General features: G+C 45.4%; 3 protein-coding genes across 3 annotated transcripts; all 3 read right to left on the bottom strand.

The window, feature by feature from the left end:
- Nucleotides 1-96: 96 nt before the first annotated feature.
- On the bottom strand, nt 97-1050 carry LOC102461220 (olfactory receptor 52B2-like). Its single transcript, XM_006120149.3, has one exon. The coding sequence runs from the start codon at nt 1048-1050 to the stop codon at nt 97-99; it is 954 nt and encodes a 317-aa protein (XP_006120211.3).
- Nucleotides 1051-12515: 11465 nt separating this feature from the next.
- LOC102460987 (olfactory receptor 52B2-like) lies at nt 12516-13965 on the bottom strand. The gene has a single exon (XM_006120148.3). The coding sequence runs from the start codon at nt 13944-13946 to the stop codon at nt 12993-12995; it is 954 nt and encodes a 317-aa protein (XP_006120210.3). The 5' UTR covers nt 13947-13965; the 3' UTR covers nt 12516-12992.
- A 4119-nt stretch (nt 13966-18084) lies between these two features.
- Nucleotides 18085-19122, bottom strand: LOC102460746 (olfactory receptor 52P1-like). Its single transcript, XM_006120147.3, has one exon. It carries the CDS (start codon nt 19120-19122, stop codon nt 18085-18087), a length of 1038 nt encoding a protein of 345 aa, XP_006120209.3.
- Between the last annotated feature and the right edge of the window lie 3209 nt (nt 19123-22331).

Genomic DNA, 22331 nt, shown 5'->3' on the forward strand with positions numbered 1-22331 from the left:
AAAACAGAAAGAGAGAGCAGTCTTTGGTGATGAAGTATTTAGATATTAGGCACAAGGAATTTGTGGGACTCTGATCTTTCACGAAGAACAGCTCAGTTAAGCTTTAACAGACCACACTCTGCACATGTACCTGCCCAATTTCTCACGAAGCTCTTTGGTTAGGACCCCATAAATGATGGGGTTGAGCATGGGAGGAACAAGGAGATAGATGTTGGCCAGGATGATGTGAACGTGAGGAGCAATGCCCTGACCAAATCGCTGTGTCATCACAGAGAAGAGGCTGGGAATACAATATAACAGCATCACACAGAGATGGGCTGTGCAGGTGCTGAGGGCTTTCTCGTGGGCTTTCTTGGAAGATATTCTGAGGACGGCCCTGATGATCAGACCATAGGAAAGGGCGATGAGACTCTGGTCCAATCCCATATTTATGATCATTATCACCAAACCGTACATCCTGATGACTGTGATGTCCCCACAAGAAAGCTTTGCAACAGCAATGCTCTCACAGTATATTTGGGGGATGAGGCGGTTGGTACAGAACGGCAGCCTGCTCACGAGCAAGGGTAGGGGTAGAATGATAAGAGCAGCTCTAACCAAACCCACTAGCCCTAGCTTCATTATTCGTACATTAGTGAGGATGGTGGGGTATCTCAGAGGCTTACATATGGCAACATAGCGATCGAAGGCCATTGTCACGAGGACAGATGATTGTGTAACCAAAACCATGTTCAGGAAGAACGACTGGGTGAGGCAGCCACTCAGAGTAATGTCTTTCAAATTGAACCAAAATATGCACAGAGCCTTCGGCACCACTAGAGTAGATGTGGCGATGTCTGTGAGCCCCAACATGCAGAGTAGCAGGTACATTGGCTTGTGCAGAGTCTGCTCTTTGCATACAAGAAACAGAATCATGACATTTCCCAGCAGGCTGATAATGTAACACATAGAGAACGGGATGGAGATCCAGAGGTGGGCCGCTTCCAGACCATAAATGCCCATTAGAATGAACACCGAAGGATCAGAGAGGGTGAGGTTGAAATCCCCCATTAAGTTGTCATAGCATGAATCACTCTTCGAAATGTGCAAGGTACCTGCAAAGGACGAGAGGAATGGAGAAGGGGGGATTACATGCTTTCTAACACATTGTATGGTGAATAATGTATAATTATGAACAATACAAACAGGGGTTGAGCAGTGAGGTGGCAACATTCACAGGTGATGCTTGATTGAGAAGATTATAGTCAACTCCAGAGAAAACCTCAGAGGGAGCTAGAGAAACTGTCTGAATGGTCAGAAGGATGGCAGATGAACTTCAAAGTCAGATACTGCAGGAAATTATACTCATTGGAGCAGAAATCTTGAACTCTTCAAATACCTAACTCATTTAACTACACTGAGGACACTGACTTGGGCGTTATGATACCAGCTTTGTGCAACCATGCTCAAAGTGCACAGAAACTCTGCTACAGAAATATGGTGCCATCCAGGAGGGAGGGAGGGGTTGAGAAATCAGACAGAAAATATAATGTAATGTGGCCAGTCAGTGAGACTGTGTCTCTACACTGCACGACTATTTCAAAAGAAGATATTCCAAAATAGTTCTTCCAAAATAGCTTATTTTGAAATAGTACATCTACACTGCAGGAAAGCCTCAACATTAGTCTGAGGCGGCCTTCCCTAATGTAGACATGCTATCTCGATTTAGAGCCTGGTGAGGGGCTATTTCAAAATAGCAGCAGTGGAGTGTCTCCACATGCCTAATTTCGAAATAGCTATTATTCCTGATAGCCTCAAATAAATCATTCCGGCAAAGTCCCTTGAGCAATGAAAGGAAGATGTACACACTGATTGCTCCCCTTGGGTAACAATTATTTACACTGGGATTGATAATAAATAAAAGTGATTTTATTAAGTACAAGGAACAGGATTTCATAGAATCTCAGCAGACTAGAATGGGAATGACCTCGAGAGATCGTTGAATCCAGTCCCCTGCCCTTACATCAGGACCAAGCACCATCTAGACCATCCATGAGAGATATCTATCCAACCTGATCTTAAATATCTCCAGTGATGGAGATTCCACAACCTCCATAGGCAACTTATTCTAGTGTTCAACCACCCCAACAGTTAGAAAGTTTTTCCTAATGTCCAACCTAAACCTCTCTTGCTGCAATTGAAGTCCATTGCTTTTTGTCTGTTCATCATACACCAAGGAGAACAATTTTTCTCCCTCCTCCTTGTGGCACCCCTTTAGGTACTTGAAAATTGCTATCATGTCCCCTCTCAGTTTTCTCATTTCTAAACTAAACAAGCACAATTATTTTAGTCTTCTCTCATAGGTATTTTCTAGACCTTTAATAATTTTTGTTGCTCTTCTTTGGACCTTCTCCAATTTCTCCACATCTTTCTTGAAATGTGGTGCCCAGAACTGGACACAATACTCTAACTGAGGCCTAACCAGCGCTGAGTAGAGTGGAAGAATGACTTCTCGGCTACGTCTACAATGGCCCCTCTTCCAGAAGGGGCATGTAAATTTCACGAGTCGTCGTAGGGAAATCCGCGGGGGATTTAAATATCCCCCGCGGCATTTAAATAAAAATGTCCGCCGCTTTTTTCCGGCTTTTAAAAAAGCCGGAAAAGAGCGTCTAGACTGGCCCCGATCCTCCGGAAAAAGTGCCCTTTTCCGGAGGGTCTTATTCCTAATTTGAAGTAGGAATAAGACCCTCCGGAAAAGGGCACTTTTTCCGGAGGATCGGGGCCAGTCTAGACGCTCTTTTCCGGCTTTTTTAAAAGCCGGAAAAAAGCGGCGGACATTTTTATTTAAATGCTGCGGGGGATATTTAAATCCCCCGCGGATTTCCCTACGACGACTCGTGAAATTTACATGCCCCTTCCGGAAGAGGGGCCAGTGTAGACGTAGCCCCTATGTCTTGCTTACAACACTCCTGTTAATGCACCCAAGAATCATGTTTGCTTTTTTGCAACAGTGTCACACTGTTGATTCATATTTAGCTTGTGGTCCACTATGACCCTTAGATCCCTTTCAGTAGTACTCCTCCCTGTGGCTGTGTCTAGACTGGCAAGTTTTTCCGCAAAAGCAGATGATTTTGCAGAACAACTTGCCAGCTGTCTACACTGGCCGCTTAAATTTCCGCAAGAACACTGACGATCTCATGTAAGATCGTCAGTGTTCTTGTGGAAATACTGTGCTGCTCCCATTTGGGCAAAAGCCCTTTTGCGCAAATCATTTGCGCAAGAGGGCCAGTGTAGACAGCACAGTGCTGTTTTGCGCAAAAAAGCCTCGATGGCTAAAATGCGATCGGGGCTTTTTTGCGCAAAAGCGCGTCTAGATTGGCACGGACGCTTTTCTGCAAAAAGTGCTTTTGCGGAAAAGCGTCCATGCCAATCTAGATGCTCTTTTCTGAAAATGCTTTTAATGGAAAACTTTTCCGTTAAAAGCATTTGCGGAAAATCATGCCAGTGTAGACGTAGCCTGTGTGTGTGAAATTGATTGTTCCTTCCTAAGCAGAGTACTTTGCATTTGTCCTTATTAAACTTCATCCTATTTACTTCAGACCATTTCTCCAGATCGTTTTGAATTATGTCCCTATCCTCCAAAGCACTTGAAACCCCTTCTAGCTTGGTATCATCTACAAACTTAATATGCGTACTCACTATGCCATCATCTAAATAGTTGATGAAGATGTTGAAGAGAACCAGTTCTAAAACAGACCCTTGTGGAACCCTGCTTGTTATGCCCTTCCAGCATAACTGTGAGACATTAATAACTATTCTCTGAGAACAATTATCCAGCCAGTTATGCACCCACGTTATAATAGCCCCATCTTGGTTGTGTTTCCCTAGTTTATTGATAAGAAGATCATACAAGACTGTATCAAATGCTTTAGAAAAGGCTTAGGTACACTTGGTAGATTTGGTAGATTTAAGTGGTTGCAAGTGAAAATAAGCAGAAGAAAGTAGATTACAAATTTAAAATAACAAATCACATAGCTAATTCTAACACTTATTACAAACTTACCTTAAAACTATTCTTATTCCAGCTAAGCCTGCAAATGAGAGAAAATCTTTCTACCTGGATTCCCTTTTGGCACCAAATTTCGGAAAAGTCTCTTTCAACAGTAAAGCGGAAAAAGGTACGCAATTTGCGGACCACAAATTGTGCATCATTTTCCAATTTAACTCTGCAGTCTAGACATAGCCAAAGAGACTAAAAACTTTGCATTTTAAATTGCCTCCCTTTCAGTCTGGGGTTCTCTGTTTTACATTTTCCCCTTCCTTGGAAAATTACCTGGTCAGCTCCTCCCTGTGAGGGAGGTCGAAGCCACATGACTTCATAAGTCCAACCACTACTAAGACTTAAAGGACCAAAGGAGCCTTTCACAGGTTATCACCCGGATATTGGGGGAAGCACCCTGGATAGCTTTCCTGTGAACATGGAAAACTATAAACCATTCCATTCTCCATTTCTCTAACTTTACACCCAAGAGCGATACACACTCCAAGACAACATCTACAGATCCAGCAGACTGAGACATTACAATCGATAGGTGACAGGAGGCATTTTCTCCTAAGCATCTTTGAGTTATGCATATTGGAGTCCATAAGTCAATTTCTTAAAGCAATAGCACGGAGGGGGGTGGGGTTTGAAACCGTCAGAGCCTCACTGAGACTGAAGAACTCATTGATAAAAGAGGCAATTGAGGCCATGAGCTAAGCATGACACAAGAAGGGTTTGGACAGGTCCATAGAGAGCCTAAAAATACTGTGGAGAGACTAAAAACATATTGGATAGCCTGTGTACTCACATGTCTCAGAGCACAAGATGACCGCTGTCTGTTTGCAATAGGGAGACACCCTTCTGAAGCTGAAGTTATACCTCCATCCCCATAATATTGGGTTTCTTTCAGTTTCTTTTGACCACAAAGAGAGGATGCTGGATTAGATGGCTCATACATCTGATCCATGTTGCAATTACTATATTGCCAAGAAGGCAAGTTTCCTCCATGGAAAGACATTCTCAGGCTGGATTCTCCATTCCTTGGAGCTCCACAGAATGGGAATGAAGAACACAAGCCTCTCAGTATTTTGGGGGACAGGCTTGCTCCATTCTTTTAATGAGACACTGACTTGCAGTCACCCAGATTTATCTGAGATGTAAGTCACAGGTCTTACCTAACGGTCTTAAGCAGAGATGCATGTCACCGAGTCAACTCTTCACCCTTCTCATGGCTCGAGTTTGCAGAAAGCACAATATCGGGGGACAGTAAAAAATGGAGAGGACAGGTTACTGATTCAAAGCCATCAGGGTTGTTGATAAAGTGATCTGAAGCCAACAATAGGTGTTCTAGAACAGCCATAGAGGTATCTGTGTCAAGGAATGAAGAACTCAGGCTGTGCTTAACGTTGGGGGAAACTCATTGGAAGCATAATATTTCTGTAAACAACTTTGGGCCAAGAAGAGATCATTAGCTAACCATGGGGTCCCAGAGTCACCCTCTGCCAAAAATAGTTAATGTGATTCTGGGGAAATTATTAGGGGAATTTCAAGGAGAGGCAGAAAACGTATTTTATCTTTTTATTTGGCACTGGTGCAGCTGCTCCTGGAATCATTTGCCTAGTTCTAGAACATAAGAACATAAGAACGGCCGTACTGGGTCAGACCAAAGGTCCTTCTAGCCCAGTATCCTGTCTACCGACAGTGGCCAGCACCAGGTGCCCCAGAGAGGGTGGACCGAAGACAATGATCAAGCGATTTGTCTCCTGCCATCCTTCTCCAGCCTCTGACAAACAGAGGCCAGAGACATCAATTCTATCCCCTGGCTAATAGCCTTTTATGGACCTAACCGCCATGAAATTATCTAGCTTCTTTTTAAACTCTGCCAGAGGAGGCTGTGAAGGCTAGAACTATAACAAAGAGTTCCACAGGTTGATTACACACTGTGTGAAGAAGAACTTTCTTTTATTAGCTTTAAAGCTGCTCCCCATTAATTTCATTTGGGCAGTTCTGCTGTCCATAAGGTAAGATGGATGTTTAAACATTGAAGATGCTTCAGAGGAGAGTCACAAGAGTTACTAAAAGATTAGAAAACCTGCCTTAAACTGATGCCTTGGAAGCACCTACAGGTGAAACACTATTTAACAGTAGGCTTTTAGGACTTCCTCACAGAGGTGTAATGGGACCCAAAGGGTGGAAGATGAAATAAAAGAAATTCTGACTGGAAATACCACCAAGAATAATTAATCATTGGGACAATTTATCCAGGGATCTTTGCAGATTCTTCATCACGGAGAATTTTCAAATCCAGGTTCCATGGTCACATAAAAGATCAACTCTCTGGATAATAACTCTTAGGCTGAGAAATTGCACAGGACAGCAGCTATCTAGTGAGAGAGACTAGATAATCACAGTGCTCCCTTCTGTCCTTAGAGTCAACCTCTGAGTTCTGAGGAGTCAGCTAGAAGCATTTTGCCTGCAGTCTCAGATATTTTTTTTTTAATTCATGACTTAGTATAACATTGGCCAGACACCAGAGTAGCATGAGAATTTCTTCCCGGAGGGTCCAAGTTAACTAAGTGTATTTCACACGGTGCAAGGATCTTGCATGGCCGAACATTTTAGGAGAGTTAATTCATTCTTCGAGCCCATTAAATCTCTGCACTGGCTCCATGGCTATCACATCTGACTTGGAAATGGTACCAGAGCATCCTGGGTTTAACGTCTGTGTCACTATCCCCCATTGTTGCAGTGCCTGATGCTCCAAGAGGTGGCAGCTGGACTCAGATCAGCCCTGACATGTCCCACAGGTGCCAGCTACGTAATGTTGAAAACTCTCAGCCTGGAAGTAATTCCTCTCATGGCAGTTCTTGAAGCACAAAACACAGTGGCTACGTCTACACTGGCATGATTTTCCGGAAATGCTTTTAACGGAAAAGTTTTCCGTTAAAAGCATTTTCGGAAAAGCACGTCTAGATTGGCAGGACGCTTTTCCACAAAAGGACTTTTTGCGGAAAAGCGTCCGTGGCCAATCTACATGCTTTTTTCTGCAAAAAAGCCCCGATCGCCATTTTTGCGGAAAACAGAACTATGCTGTCTACACTGGCCCTTTCGGGCAAAAGTCTTTCAGAAAAAGACTTTTGCCCGAACGGGAGCAGCATAGTATTTCTGGAAAAGCACTGATTATTTTACATTAGATCGTCAGTGCTTTTCCGGAAAGTCAAGTGGCCAGTGTAGACAGCTGGCAAGTTTTTCCAGAAAATCAGATGATTTTCCAGAAAAACTTGCCAGTGTAGGCACAGCCAGTGTGTATCAGTGCAACGGGAGTGCCAGCCTTTACATTTGTCACTCGGGTGAGAGCTTTCTTACTGGAAAGACACAGTCACTGCTCTCCTTGCCAATGGAGCACACGGGACAGGAGGCACCTTGCCCCCGCCCCCTGCAGAAGAAGAGGAGGGAGCACCGGGGGGAAGTTTAGAGATTGTGAGAGGCAGGAGATTGATGGAGGACCACAGAGAGGGGACCAGCAGACAGTGCGGTGTTAGAGTCAGGAGAGCTGGGGATGGGGAAGAAGGGTACAGAGTATGGTGGCAGATTGAAGCAGCTGAGGACCAAAGTTTGATGGTCCCTCTAGAGTAACACGTGGAACTGGGGTTCCAATGAGTCCTCAGACTCTCTAGGCTGGGCTCCCTCTCTCTCGTGGCCACAGGAGGGCTCCTGAAGAAGTCACTGGGGTGTCATGGCAAGTATATATCAGGCCATATATTGAAGGCCCTGTTGGGAGTTATGAAAGATTTCGGGGATTGGGGTTTGGTCTCCCTTGGATGAAAAGCAGGTCCCATGAATTTTCAGAGTCAATCTGGAGGTCACCCCATGAAGGCCCAATACGAGAGCAAAATCTGGCTACTAGGTGGCCCATTCCTGTTGGGAGCCTACAGCAAATGTAGATACCCAGTGCAGAGGTTTGGGCTGTTTCTCCCAACCATGAAGTGAAGCTGATGGATTTGAAAGCTGGGGAGTCACAGAGGAAAAATGGCATCACCCCAAAATAGGAAGCTACATAGACATGGAGAAGGACACAGTAGCTACGTCAAGACTACAAGCCTCTTTCGAAAGAGAGCGTCTAGACTGCAACTATTTCTTTCGAAAAAACCCTGGAGTCTAGATACACCCAGTAAGAGACAAGGATCACATCTTAAACGATAATTTCCCTAAGCTTTTTCCAGTACATTTAAAGTTCTAATTTGACAAAGCAAATCCCTTAGTGGTGAATTCCTGCCCAAGGTAGCCCTTGGCTTGCATCCTTCAGCCCACTCTGACATCTTAAACTCTAATGCAGAAAGAGGCACTCACCAAAATCCTGCCCAGCGGAGAAAAGGAATTGCTTTATTATGACAGAGCCCTGAGGATCCGTGTATGATCACACGTCTGACACACACTGCATTGGGCAACGACCTTTATACTTCCTCCATGCAGTCCCTGTGCACTCTGAGTTTGGCAGCGTTCCCAGACAATTCCCTCGGCTCCATGAGCAATGGGAAGAGCAGAAAATCAACCCTGAGAAAAACAGTCGCTGAGCCTCCCCCAGGAGTGAAAACATGATTCAACAATACCAGGGGCTGACATGGTCAGAGGAAAATCATTCTTGCAGACTAGTCAGTCTAGAAAGTGACAACGGCTTCCCCACTCCCCCTTTCATCTGCACTATGTTTTGGAATTGTACCATAAGACCCAGGACAAAAAACTGTTCAAATGATCATAGCAGAAGACAGCTGCTTATGGAAATCCTTCTCCTAGCATTCATTGAATCATACAATGTTAAAATTGGAAAGGACCTCGAGAGGTCCAGGTCCAGTTCCCTGCCATCTTGGCAGGACAAACCACCATCTAGATCATCCCAGATAGATGTTCATCCAACCTGCTCTTAAATATCTCCAGTGATGGAGATTCTACAACCTCCTTAGCCAATGTATTCCAATGCTTAGCCACCCTGACAGTTAGGAACTTTTTCCTAATGTCCAACCTAAACCTCCCTTGCTGCAGTTTAAGCCCATTGCTTCTTGGCCTGTCATCAGAGGCCAAGGAGAACAATCTACAGCACATCCTTTATATCTCGTGGAACAAGGTTTACAGGGATACCAGAATAGCAGGTCTGCTATATTTCACAATAGCGGATGTGCCCGAAAAAAGTGGGGTAGCTATTTTGGGATACCTCTGATATCCCGAAATAGCCTTGCAGTGTACATGTACCCCTTGTTATCCTTTATGTATCTTGCTAGTTTGATCTTGTTTTGTGCCTTAGCCTTTCTACTTTTTCATCTGTGTACTTGTGCTATTTGTTTATATGCATCCTTTGTAATGTTACTTAGCTCCACTTTTAGTAGGACTCCTTTTTTATTTTTAGATCATTCAATATCTCCTGATTAAGCCAGGGTAGTCTCCTAAAATACTTCCTATCTTTCCTACGCAGGGTGATAGTTTGCTTATGTGCCCTTAGTAATGTCTCCTTGAAAAACTGCTGCTGCCGCCTTCATTTTTTCCCTCTGAGAATTGCTTCCAAATGGCTCTTACCTACCAATTCGCTGAGTTTGCTAAAGTCCACCTTCTTGAAATCCATGGTCCTTATTTTGCTGATCTGCCTCCCACCAGTTCTTAGAATCGTATCCTGTGTCATTTCATGGTCATTTTCACCCAAGCTGCCATCCACTTTCAACTTCTCAACCAGTTCCTCCCTATTTGTCAACATCAGCTGTATAACAGACTCCCTAAGTAACTTTGTCCCCGTTTTGAAAGAAAGAACGAAAGAACGAAAGAACGAAAGAACGAAAGAACGAAAGAAAGAGGCTATGTCTAGACTGGCATGATTTTCTGGAAATGCTTTTAAGGCAAAAGTTTTCTGTTAAAAGCATTTTCAGAACAGAGCGTCTAGATTGGCATGGACGCTTTTCCGCAAAAGCACGTTTTGCAGAAAAGTGTCCGTGGCCAATCTAGACACGCTTTTCCGCAAAAAAGCCCCAATCGCCATTTTCATGATCGGGGCTTTTTTGCGGAAAACAAATCTCAGCTGTCTACACTGGCTCTTTTGCACAAAAGTTTTGCGCAAAAGGGACTTTTGCCCAAACGAGAGCAGCATAGTATTTCCGCAAAAATCACTGATTTCTTTCCTGCTTTTGCGGAAATTCAAGCGGCCAGTGTAGACAGCTGGTTAGTTTTTCTGGAAAAGTGGCTGATTTTCCAGAAAAACTGGCCAGTCTAGACACAGCCAAAGTGCCTCCAATGCATCCCAAAATCTTGCTGGATAAAGTACCCTGCTGAGTCATTTTCTTTACAGAGGTCCAGAGTGTTGAAGTCCCCCATCATCACCAAGTCCTGGCTTTGGATAATTCAGGGTATGTCTACACTACAAAGTTAGTTCGAACTAACGGATGTTAGTTCGAACTAACTTTCATAGGCACTACACTAGAGCTCCGTTAGTTCGAATTTAATTCGAACTAACGGAGCGCTTAGTTCAAACTAGGTAATTCTCATTCCATGAGGATTAAGCCTAGTACAAACTAGCTAGTTCGAATTAAGGGGTGTGTAGCGAAGGCTAGGACTTCAACATGATTCAAAAAAGAGCTAGACAGACTATGGCTATGAGCCAGGATGGGTAGGAATGGTGTCCCTAGCCTCTGTTTCTCTGGGGGTACGTCTAGACTACAGGCTTTTGTTGACAGATACAGTCAATAAAGCTTCTGTTGACAAAGAGCATCTAGACTATATCGAGTTCTGTCGACAAAGCAAGCTGCTTTGTCGACATGAGAGTGTAAACGCAAAGGACAGTGTAGATGCAATAAAGCCTTCGGTCAACAGAAATCTGTTGACAAAAGGTGTTATTCCTCGTAAAATGAGATTTACAGCCATCGACAAAACTGCTGAGTACTGTCGATGTTATGTCGACAGAACAAAGCGGCACTGTAGACGCAGGTATGATTTTTTCAACAAAAGTCCACTTTTTTGACAAAACCCTGTAGTCTAGACACACCCTGGAAATGAACAACAGGAGAGGGATCACGTGAGGATTACCTGTTGTGTTCCCTCCCTCAGGGGCAACTGGCCTTGGCCACTGTCAGCAGACAGGATACTGGGCTAGATGGACTGTTCGTCTGACCTAGTATGGCTGTTCTTATGGCTGAGCTCTGCCTTTTAGGCTGCTCCTCTGGTCCTTATGTTTCTGCTTTTGCTGCCCTGCCTCCAGCTCAGATTGAGGTGCTTCTTAAGGCTTGCCCCATTTCTACTGCAGAGACAGCCCCATATCACTTCAAAACTCACTTAAGAGTGGTCCACTGTATTTCTTGAAAGACAGCAGTTCAGTCACCCATTGGTCTTCCCAGCAAACGGCAGCGGAAAGATTGCGTTCAATCTCTAGCACAAAGCTGATTACAAATAAAAAAGCTACAAGCCCTCCTAGTGCCGAAATCGGCAGCAAACGGTTGAGAAGACAATCACATTCTAAATCAGCATGGGCAGATTGGGGATGGTGGGAGGGAGGGACGTACGGGGAGCTCGGAGAGAAGATGGGCAAACAGCATCCCACTGGAATCATGGCAGCCTGGGATGGGGAAAAAGCATACAGCTGGGGGTACAGAGTATGATGGGAGATTGAAGCAGCTGAGGAGCAAAGTTGAATGGGTTCTCCCTCAGAGGATACCTGACACTGGGGTTCCACTGAGCCCTCTGGATCACCCATCTAGATTCCCTTCCTCAATGTGCTGCAAGCTACAAACACACTCTCAGTCTGCTACCACCACCAGCATTCACGCCTGACCTCTCACTGCATGAATCTACAATAAAGCAGTTACAGCCGAAATCCCCACCAGCTCCCTGGCCTAGTGCACCATCCCATCCCAGTGGAAATTTGGACCAGCATGATTTTTTCACCCTTCCTTCAATGCGGGGGTACAGTGAGCAATTGTGGTAACTGCACTAATATTTGTACCCCTAGACACTTCACTTACAGGCGCGCAATGTTTAGAATAAAACAAGTTTATTCACCAGCACAAATAGATTTTACATGATCATCGGGGATAGCAAACAAATCAACGTAGCTTACCGAGCAAATAAATGAAAATGAAAACTGTCCTTAGTTATGTTGACTACAAATTGGATGTTTCTTACAATGCAAAGTAGTCTGGCAGATTCACCAGGCAAAAGTTTCATTTGCTTTGCAGCTTAGGTTTCTCAGTTTCCATACACAGGCTTGAAATCCTGTTAGACAGGGAACAGTCCTTCTCCTATGCTGTTATTTCCCCATCCCCTATCAGGTGTTTGCAGGAGTTCTGAACCGTCTAGTATTGTCAAAAACACTAAGGGTGCTTCTGTAAACCTCGTTTCACGAGGAATAAGGCAGAGAAGCCCAGAGAAGCAGCCCTGTTCAACATTGCCATTTCTCTACTCGTAGGCTTAAATTTAATTCAGCAAACAGAGGCCATGTCTAAACTACACAGAAAATTGACGCTGCTGCAGTGAATCAGCTGGGGTTCGAATGAGTGGGTCTAGTGAAGCTGCGCTAATTCGAAATGAGAGGGCACCACCAGCAGCATCACTAGTCCTGCTCCTCATGAGGAGTAAGCATTTGATAGGAGAATTTGCTCCCATTGACCTCCCGCTGGATGGACAGCTTGAAAACATGATTTAAAATACATCAACTCCAGCTACATAATTAACATAGCTGGAGTTGAGTGTCTAAGTTGACTTATCCCATAGTGTAGACCATGCCACAGAGATTAATGGAAAGCCCCCTTACATCAGAAATCTGTACTTTCTTCTGGTGGTTTAGAAGCTATGGAGAGGATGAATGGAAGTGTGTAGCAGGTTGGAAAGTAGTCAGGTGAATAACAAAAAGAGTGAATTGAGAAGTCTTTGATGATGGAGTATTTAGATATTAGACACAAGGAATTTCTGGGACTCTGACTTTTCACAAAGGAGAGCTCAGTTAAGCTTTAACAGACCACTGTCTGCAGATGTATTTCTCCACTTTATCACGAAGCTCTTTGGTTAGGACCCCATAAATGATGGGGTTGAGCATGGGAGGAACAAGGAGATAGATGTTGGCCAAGATTATATGAATATGAGGAGCAATGCCATGACCAAAACGCTGTGTCATCACAGAGAAGAGGCTGGGAATACAATATAACAGCATCACACAGAAGTGGGCTGTGCAAGTGCTGAGAGCTTTGCGGTAGGCTTTCTTGGAAGATGTTCTTAGAACGGCCCTGATGATCAGACCATAGGACAGGGCTATGAGACTTTGGTCCAATCCCATATTTATGATCATTATCACCAAACCGTACATCCTGATGACTGTGATGTCCCCACAAGAGAGCTTTGCAACAGCCATGTTCTCACAGTATATTTGGGGGATGAGGCGGTTGGCACAGAACGGCAGCCTGCTCAGGAACAGGGGCATGGGTAGAATCATGAGAGCAGCTCTAACCAAACCCACTAGCCCTAGCTTCACTATTCGTACATTGGTGAGGATGGTGGGGTATCTCAGAGGCTTACATATGGCAACATAGCGATCGAAGGCCATTGTCACGAGGACAGATGATTGTGTAACCAAAACCATGTTCAGGAAAAACGACTGGGTGAGGCAGTCACTCAGAGTAATGTCTTTCAAATTGAACCAAAATATGCACAGAGCCTTCGGCACCACTAGAGTAGACGTGGTGATGTCCGTGAGCCCCAACATGCAGAGCAGCAGGTACATCGGCTTACGCAGGGTCTGCTCTTTGCCTACAAGAAACAAAATCATGACATTTCCCAGCAGGCTGGTAATATAGCACATAGAGAACGGGATGGAAATCCAGAGGTGGGCCGCTTCCAGGCCGTAAATGCCCATTAGAATGAACGCTGAAGGATCAGAGGGGGTGATGTTGAAATCCGCCATGAAGTTGTCAGAACATGAATCACTCTTCAAAATGTGCAAGGTACCTGCAAAGGGCGAGAGGAACGGGGAACGGGGGATTACATGCTTTCTAACACATTGCAAGGCAATTAATTTATAATTACGAACAATACAGAAAGGGGGTTGAGCAGTGAGGTGGCAACATTCACAGATGGTGCTTGATTAATGAGACTATAGTCAACTCCAGAGAAATCCTCAGAGGGAGCTAGAAAAACCCTCTGAATGGTCAGAATGATAGCAGGTGAACTTCAAAGTCAGATACTGCAGGAAATTATATTAATTGGAGCAGAAATCTTGAACTCTTCAAACACCTAACCCTCCTTTAACTATACTGAGGACACTGGCCTGGGTGTTATGATACCAACTCTCTGCAACTGTGCTCAAAATTCACAGAAACTTTGCTATAGAAATATGGTGCCGTCCAGGAGTGGGGTTTTGGGAAATCAGACAGAAACTATAATGATATGTGCACGCTTATTTCGAAAAACATATTCTTAAATAGTTCTTCCAAAATAACTTATTTCAAAATAGCACATCTACAGGGAAACCTCAGACCATTTCTCCAGTTTGACCCGATCTTTGTGAATTATGACCCTATCCTTCAAAGCACTTGCAACCCCTCCCACCTTGGTATCCTCTGCAAACTTAACAAGCGTACTCTCTATGCCATCATCTAAATAGTTGATGAAGATATTGAACAGAACCGGTTCTAAAACAGACCCCTGTGGAACCCCACTTGTTATGCCCTTCCAGCAAAACTGTGAGACATTAATAACTATTCTCTGAGAACAATTATCCAGACAGTTATGCACCCACCTTATAGTAGCCCCATCTTGATTGTGTTTCCCTAGTTTATTGATAAGAAGATCATACAAGACTGTATCAAATGCTTTAGTAAAGGCTTAGGTATACTTGGTAGATTTGGTAGATTTAAGTGATTGCAAGTGAATATAAGCAGAGCAAAGTAGATCACAAATTTAAAATAACAAATCACATAGCTAATTCAAAAAATAGGATTATGTAGCACTTTAAAGACTAACAAGATGGTTTATTAGGTGATGAGCTTTTGTGGGCCAGTCCCACTTCCTCAGATCAAATAGTGGAAGAAAATCGGCGTGACCATATATAGCAAAAGATACAATCAAAAAATGAACACATATGAAAAGGACAAATCAAATTTCAGAACAGAAGAGGGGTGAAGGGGGGAGGTAAATGTCTGTGAGCTAATGATATTAGAGGTGATAATTAGGGAAGCTATCTTTGTAATGGGTAAGATAATTAATATCTTTGTTAAGACCTAGGCATAAAGTGTCAAATTTAAGCATGAGAGTTCAGAGGATTCTCTTTCAAGTCTGGTGTTAAAATGTCTTTGAAGCAGGATGCAGGTAATCAAGTCATTGAGACAATGCCCTTTCTGGTTGAAATGGTAAGAAACTGTTTTTTCTTTGTGATCCTGTCTAATATCTGTTTTGTGGGTATTGATTCTTTGGCGAAGTGTCTGAGATGTTTGTCCAATGTACATAGCAGACGGACACTTTCGGCATATGATGGCATAAATGATGTTTCTGGATGCGCAGGAATATGTGTTCTTGATCTTATAACTCAATTGGTTAGGTCCAATAATGGTATCAGCAGAGTGAATATGTGGACCAAGCTGGCAACGGGGTTTTGTTGCAAGGGAAAGTTCCAGGGTTGGTATTAGTGTGGTATGTCCTGTGGTTTCTTGCCATTTCAACCATTTCAACCAGAAAGGGCATCGTCTCAACGACTTGATTACCTACATCCTGCTTCAAAGACATTTTTAACACCAGACTTGAAAGAGAATCCTCTGAACTACCAGGGGGGTGAGTTCTCCCCCACCCGGATCAGGCTCATTGGCAGGTATCACGGGGCACAGTGCAGGGCAGGACATGCAGCACATGCCTTGGAGAATGCCCCTCCCCCTTAGTCTGAGAGCCCTTTCCGGCCGATCCTTTGCCGGGCTGGGGTGGAGAGCTGCAATGACCCTGGAGTCTAGATACATCCAGTAAGAGACCAGGAACTCATCTTAAAAAATAAAAATCCCTAAGTTCTTCCCAGTACATTAAAAGTTCTAATTTAACAAAGCAAATCCCTTAGTGGTGAATTCCTGCCCAAGGTAGCCCTTGGCTTGCATCCTTCAGCCCTCTCTGACATTTTAAACTCTATTGCAGAAAGAGGCACTCACCAAAATCCTGCCCAGAGGAGAAAAGGAATTGCTTTATTATGAGAGGAAGGCAGAGCTCTGAGGATCGGCGAATGATCACACGTCGGATACATGCTGCGTTTGGCAGCAACCTTTATAATTCCTCCGTACAGTCCCTGTGCACTCTGAGTTTGGCAGCGTTCCCAGATAATTCTCTTGGCTCCATGAGCAATGGGAAGAGCAGAAAATCAACCCTGAGAAAAACAGTCGCTGAGCCCCCTCAGGAGTAAAAACATGATTCAACAATACCAGGGGCTGACATGGTCAGAGGAAATTCAGTCTTGCAGACTGTTCAGTCAAGCAAGTGACGATGGCTCCCCCACCCCATGTAATGCACTTTCATTTGCACTTTGTTTTGGAATTGTACCATAAGACACAGGACAAAAAACTGTTCAAATGATTGTAGCAGAAGACAGCTGCATTTGGAAATCCTTCTCCTAGCATTCACACAATCATAGAATGTTAAAACTGAAAAAGACCTCGAGAGGTCACCGAGTCCAGTCCCCTGCCCTCATGGCAGGACAAACCACCATCCATCATGCCTGATAGATGTTCATCCAACCTGCTCTTACATATCTCCAGTGATAGGGATTCTACAACCTCCTTAGGTAATTTATTCCAGTGTTTAACTACCCTGACAGTTAGGAACTTTTTCCTAATATCCAACCTAAACCTCCTCTGCTGCAGTTCAAGCCCATTGCTTCTTGTCCTATTATCAGAGGCTAAGGAGAACTATTTTCACAAAAAATGTCAGAAGAACAGATGCGTTCCCTGCACACGGTGTTTTTTCTGGGCTACCACCCGTAAACCAGACCTAGACACCATTGAGGCCTAATAAGTGCAGAAAAGAGCACAAGAATGACTTCTTGTATCTTGCTCATGACACTCCTGTCAATGCACCTGTAGTGGTGTGACAGGGCACCGAAGCCCCGCACTGGACCCCGGGAAGTAAGCGCCCTGGTTGTGTTGCCGGGGTGTGCTTACTGGCCGTGCGCCAAGTGCTCCCGTGCCTTGGCACGGCTGGGAGAGCACCGGCATGGCTGCAGAGAGGGGGAGGAGTCGACCCCGCAGCAAGATGGCGTGGGGTCAGTGGTAAGCTGATGATGTCAGGGCGACGTCCGGCCTGACGTCCAGGGCAGCAGGAGATTTAAAAGGCGCCCGGACGGAGCAGAAGCAGGGGAGGCTGAGCGCGGGGGAAGCAGACCCGGGAGAAGGGCAGAAGGCGCCCGGAGAGACCCAGTAGGAGGTGAGTGGAAAGCCTGGTGGGATCACCCTGGCAGAGGGGTGAAGGGCAGGGGAAAGACGACAAGGAGGAGAGAGGAAGTAGCCCAGGGCAGGGCGGGGAACCAAGCGCATGGGCTGACACGTTTAGGGTTACAACCTCATTAGCCGGACTGGGACCAAAGCGTGGTCCAAGTCCTTAGGGCCCTGGGCTAGGGCCCGCGAGTGAGGGTGGGCCCGGGCCCCCCTCTCTCCTCCATCTCGGGTGGAGGCAAACCGCAGTGAGATGCCTGATAAGCAAGTTACGATGAGGAAGAGCTGGTCGGCCAGACTTAAGAGGACTTAAGAGGACGGTGTTGGACTCGGGACATCGGGTTCACCTACGGGGGCACGGTCACAAGTGGGTTGGAGTGTCCACCAACCCACCCCGAAGGGGAATTCCTCTCCATGAGCCTTGGTGGGCTCACCTTGATGACTCACCTGGGAGGAAGCCAGGGAATGGGGCCGAGGATATAAAAGATCTGCCCACAACGCCAGTTGGGGCCCAAAGGAGCCAGGATCCTCCTCTCCCCAGCCAGCAAGGGAGCCAGAAGCTTACTCAGCCCAACCCAGTGAGGAACCATTCCTGGGAGAAGCTGATGACTGGCTGAGGCCCCTGGATCCACCCCTGGAGGATTACCTGAAGGGCCTGTGTATCTGGCCAGAGGACTTCAACCCTTGCTGGGTTGGATAAAGCAAAATATAAGTCGAAAACCAAGATTTCTGAAGCGCGTATAAGGGATGCCAGACGTACTGGACCATCTTGTCAGGAAGCTCTTTGGTTTTGACCCCGTAAATGATAGGGTTGAGCATGGAGGGGACAAGGAGATAGACGTTGGCCAAGATGACGTGAATGTGAGAAGCGATGCCCTGACCAAACCGGTGTGTCATGGCCGAGAACAGGCTGGGAGTGCAGTATAACAACATCACACAGAGGTGGGCGGTGCACGTGTTGAGGGCTTTCAGGTGGGCTTTCTTGGAGGAGATTCTGAGGATGGCCCTGATGATCAGACCGTAGGACAGAGCGATGAGTGTCAGATCTAACCCAACGACTAAAACCATTACCACCAAACCATGCACTCTGATAAAGCTGATGTCTCCACAAGTCAGCTTTGCCACAGCCATGTTCTCACAATATGTTTGGGGGATAATGTGGTTGTCACAGAAGGGCAGCCTGCTCAGGAGCAGGGGCGTTGGCAGAATGATGACAAGAGCTCTTATCAAACCCACTAGCCCTAGCTTAGCTACTCGTGCATTGGTGAGGATTGTGGTGTATCTCAAAGGGTTACATATAGCATTGTAACGATCGAAGGCCATTGCCACAAGGACAGCGGATTGTGTAACTGTAACTGTGTTAAGGAAGAACATCTGGGTGAGGCAGCCAGCCAGGGTAATACCTTTCCATTTGAACCAAAATATACACAGGGCCTTCGGCACCACTGAGGAAGAGGTGGCGATGTCTACAAACGCCAGCATGCAGAGCAGCAGGTACATTGGCTGGTGCAGGGTCTGCTCTTTGCCCACCATAAAGAGAACCAAGAAGTTTCCCAACAAACCAATGAGGTAGCACCCACAGAAGGGGATGGAAATCCAGACGTGAGCAGCCTCCAGGCCAGGGATGCCCATGAGGATGAATGTTGAAGGGTCAGAGGTGGTGAGGTTAAAAGCTGCCATGAAGTCTTGACCCCGTGGTTTCCTCTCAAAAATCTCAAGGTGCCTGCAGAGGGAGAGAAGCACAATGAAGTGGGTTGCAGGCTTGATAACAAACAATGTGATAAATAATATAGAGTTATAAACAATATAGAAAGGGGATTAAGCAGTGAGGTTGCAACATTTACTTCCTTATTTAATCACCCTGACAGGTAGGAAGTTTTTCCTAATGTCCAACCTAAACCTCCCTTGCTGCAATTTAAGCCCATTGCTTCTTCTCCTATCATCAGACATCAAGGAGGCAATTTTGCCCCATGGAAATGGACATTATCATGCTTGGCAATCTATACATTTGAGCTCCACCGAATGAGCATGAAGGTCAGAATTTTCTTTGTATTTAGGGTTACAGGCTTCCACCGCTGCTATTTTTCTTCTTCCTTTTGGTCAATTTATTCCTGGCAACCAGGTTTCTCTGAGACATACATTACAGGTGCTAACAGACAACGGGAAACAGAGACACTTGTCTGCATCTCAGCTGTTCACCCTTCTCGGACCTTAAAATTGGGAGATAGTAAATAATGAAGAGGACAGATTGCTGCTTCAGCACAATCTGGACTGGATGCTACGGTGATTGAAAGAAAACAAGATAGGTACTAATATAGCCATGTAGATATCTATGTCATACAACAAAGATGGTAGCGATGCTTTAAAGATGAGAGATTTGAAAGGGCGGGAAGCAAAGAGATTCTGAACACAATTTAGGGGGCAAGAAGAAATAATTAGCTAAATATGAAATCCCAGTATGACCTGGTAGCTGAAAGAACAAGCGTGATCATGGAATAATAAAAAGGGGAATCTCAAGAAGTAGAAAATTTATTTTACCTTTGATTTTGGCACCGGTGCAACAGCTTCTGCAGTCATGTGTCCAGTTCTGCTGCCCGTAATCAGAGGTCGATGTTTATACATTGAAGAGGCTTCAGAGAGGCAACACAAGCAGTAGTAAGAATCAAAAGTCTCAAATTTCCATAGTTTATTTTAACAAATATTGGTAGGAGGTGATTTGGGAACACCCTGCAAGGACCTACAAGGGAACAAACATTTAGCAATTGGCTTTTCAGACTGACATACAAATGTGTCACAAGTGTCTGAAAAATGAAATTAAGGAAATTCTGATGGGCAATAAAGCATACTTTTTTTTTTAGCAGGGAGGGTAAGTAACCATTGCAAGAATGTACCAGGGTAAATTCCTCATCACTAAGGGTATGTCTACACTACCCTCCTAATTCGAACTAGGAGGGTAATGTAGGCATATCGCACTTGCAAATGAAGCCCGGGATTTGAATTTCCCGGGCTTCATTTGCATAAGCCAGGAGCCGCCATTTTTAAATCCCGGCTCGTTTGAACCCCGTGCCGCGCGGCTACACGCGGCACGGACTAGGTAGTTCGGACGAGGAAGCCTAGTCCGAACTACCTAGTCCGTGCCGCGTGTAGCCGCGCGGCACGGGGTTCAAACGAGCCGGGATTTAAAAATGGCGGCTCCTGGCTTATGCAAATGAAGCCCGGGAAATTCAAATCCTGGGCTTCATTTGCAAGTGCGGTATGCCTACATTACCCTCCTAGTTCGAACTAGGAGGGTAGTGTAGACATACCCTGAGATACTTTAAATCAAGGCTGAATGTTTCCTTAAATGATTAGCTCTAGGAATATTTTTGTGACATTTGCTGGAGTGAACGATGGAATAAATGGGGTACCACTGAGCCATCAGACTAAACAGATTGGACTTTCTTTCTCCATGAGCTGCTGTGACAAGCTGCAGACACATTTCCAGACCTACTCCTCTACAAGCATTCACACAGGCAGTTACATGCCAGCTCTCTTACCTGCCACTGCGTTAAAAAACCAGAAAAGGAATACGATCAAACCAACCACCCGTTCTCTGGTCCAGGACCTCACAGCTGTACTGTCCTGCCATGGTCCAAAGTCCAACAAGAATGAATTTCTTCCCTAGACGGCCCCTCCCTCAGTGTGGGGAGAATAAAGCACAGTTGTGGTAACCAAATTCAGGTTTGTTCTCCAAACAGTGGTTTCCCCCCACCAGAGGTGTTTACTTTTGTGTGATTATTGCACAGCCACTGTTGACATCACTCCTGCCTTACACAACTTAGCATGTGCCAAAACCACTTTGTTTCAAATCTTGCTTCCTAGACCCATCTGTGGGGAAAGTGCAGACTCCCTAAGATGGAAGCCAGAGTTCTGTGGCCTGTTCACATGCACGTGTGAGGTCAGAGTCCATGTCCCAGAGGTAGAGCAGTGAGTCTGTCATGTAGGTGACAGGTATCTCGGATTCCACAACCTGCCAGGATCTCACCTACGTTTGCATCCACGTGGTGAAAATGACCCCAGGGGCACCTGATCAGCGTAAGCAGCCAGTATGTCAGGCTTCCTGGGATAGCTCTGGAACTAGCAGTCCTGTGAGCCCCCTGTCTCCCGGCTACAGTGGTAATCCCAAGCTGCTACCTGCCAGCAGTAGGCCGTCTCCAGTCTCCCATTTTCCAGGGCTTGTGAGGCTGCCCCCAGAAGCTGCAGACTGGCAGTCCCAAGTTGCTACTTGCTAATATAAGCAATGAAGAGCTGGAGTACTGTGTCCAGTTCTGGGCGCCACATTTCAAGAAAGATGTGGAGAAATTGGAAAGGGTACAGAGAAGAGCGACAAGAATGATTAAAGGTTTAGAGAACATGACCTATGAAGCCAGGCTTCATGAACTGGGCTTGTTTAGTTTGGAAAAAAGAAGATTAAGGGGGGACATGATAGCGGTTTTCAAATATCTAAAAGGGTGTCACAAGGAGGAAGGAGAAAAATTGTTCCTCTTGGTTTCTGAGGACAGGACAAGGAGTAATGGGCTTAAAGTGCAGCAGGGGAGGTTTAGATTGGACATTAGGAAAAAATTCCTAACTGTCAGGGTGGTCAAATATTGGAATAAATTGCCAAGGGAGGTGGTGGAATCTCCCTCTCTGGAGATATTTAAGAACAGGTTAGATAGACATCTGTCAGGGATGGTGTAGATGGAGCTTGGTCCTGCCTTGAGGGCGGGGGGCTGGACTCGATGACCTCTCGAGGTCCCTTCCAGTCCTATGATTCTATGATTCTATGATTCTAAGTCCTGGAGTGGTTTGGACATCAGCTACCAGCAATGTCTGAAACAGTTCTGGGCCACCCCCAACCGTCAGGAATG

Source organism: Pelodiscus sinensis, chromosome 1, assembly GCF_052426305.1.
Source record: "Pelodiscus sinensis isolate ZL-2025 chromosome 1, ASM5242630v1, whole genome shotgun sequence".
Lineage (NCBI taxonomy): Eukaryota > Metazoa > Chordata > Testudines > Trionychidae > Pelodiscus > Pelodiscus sinensis.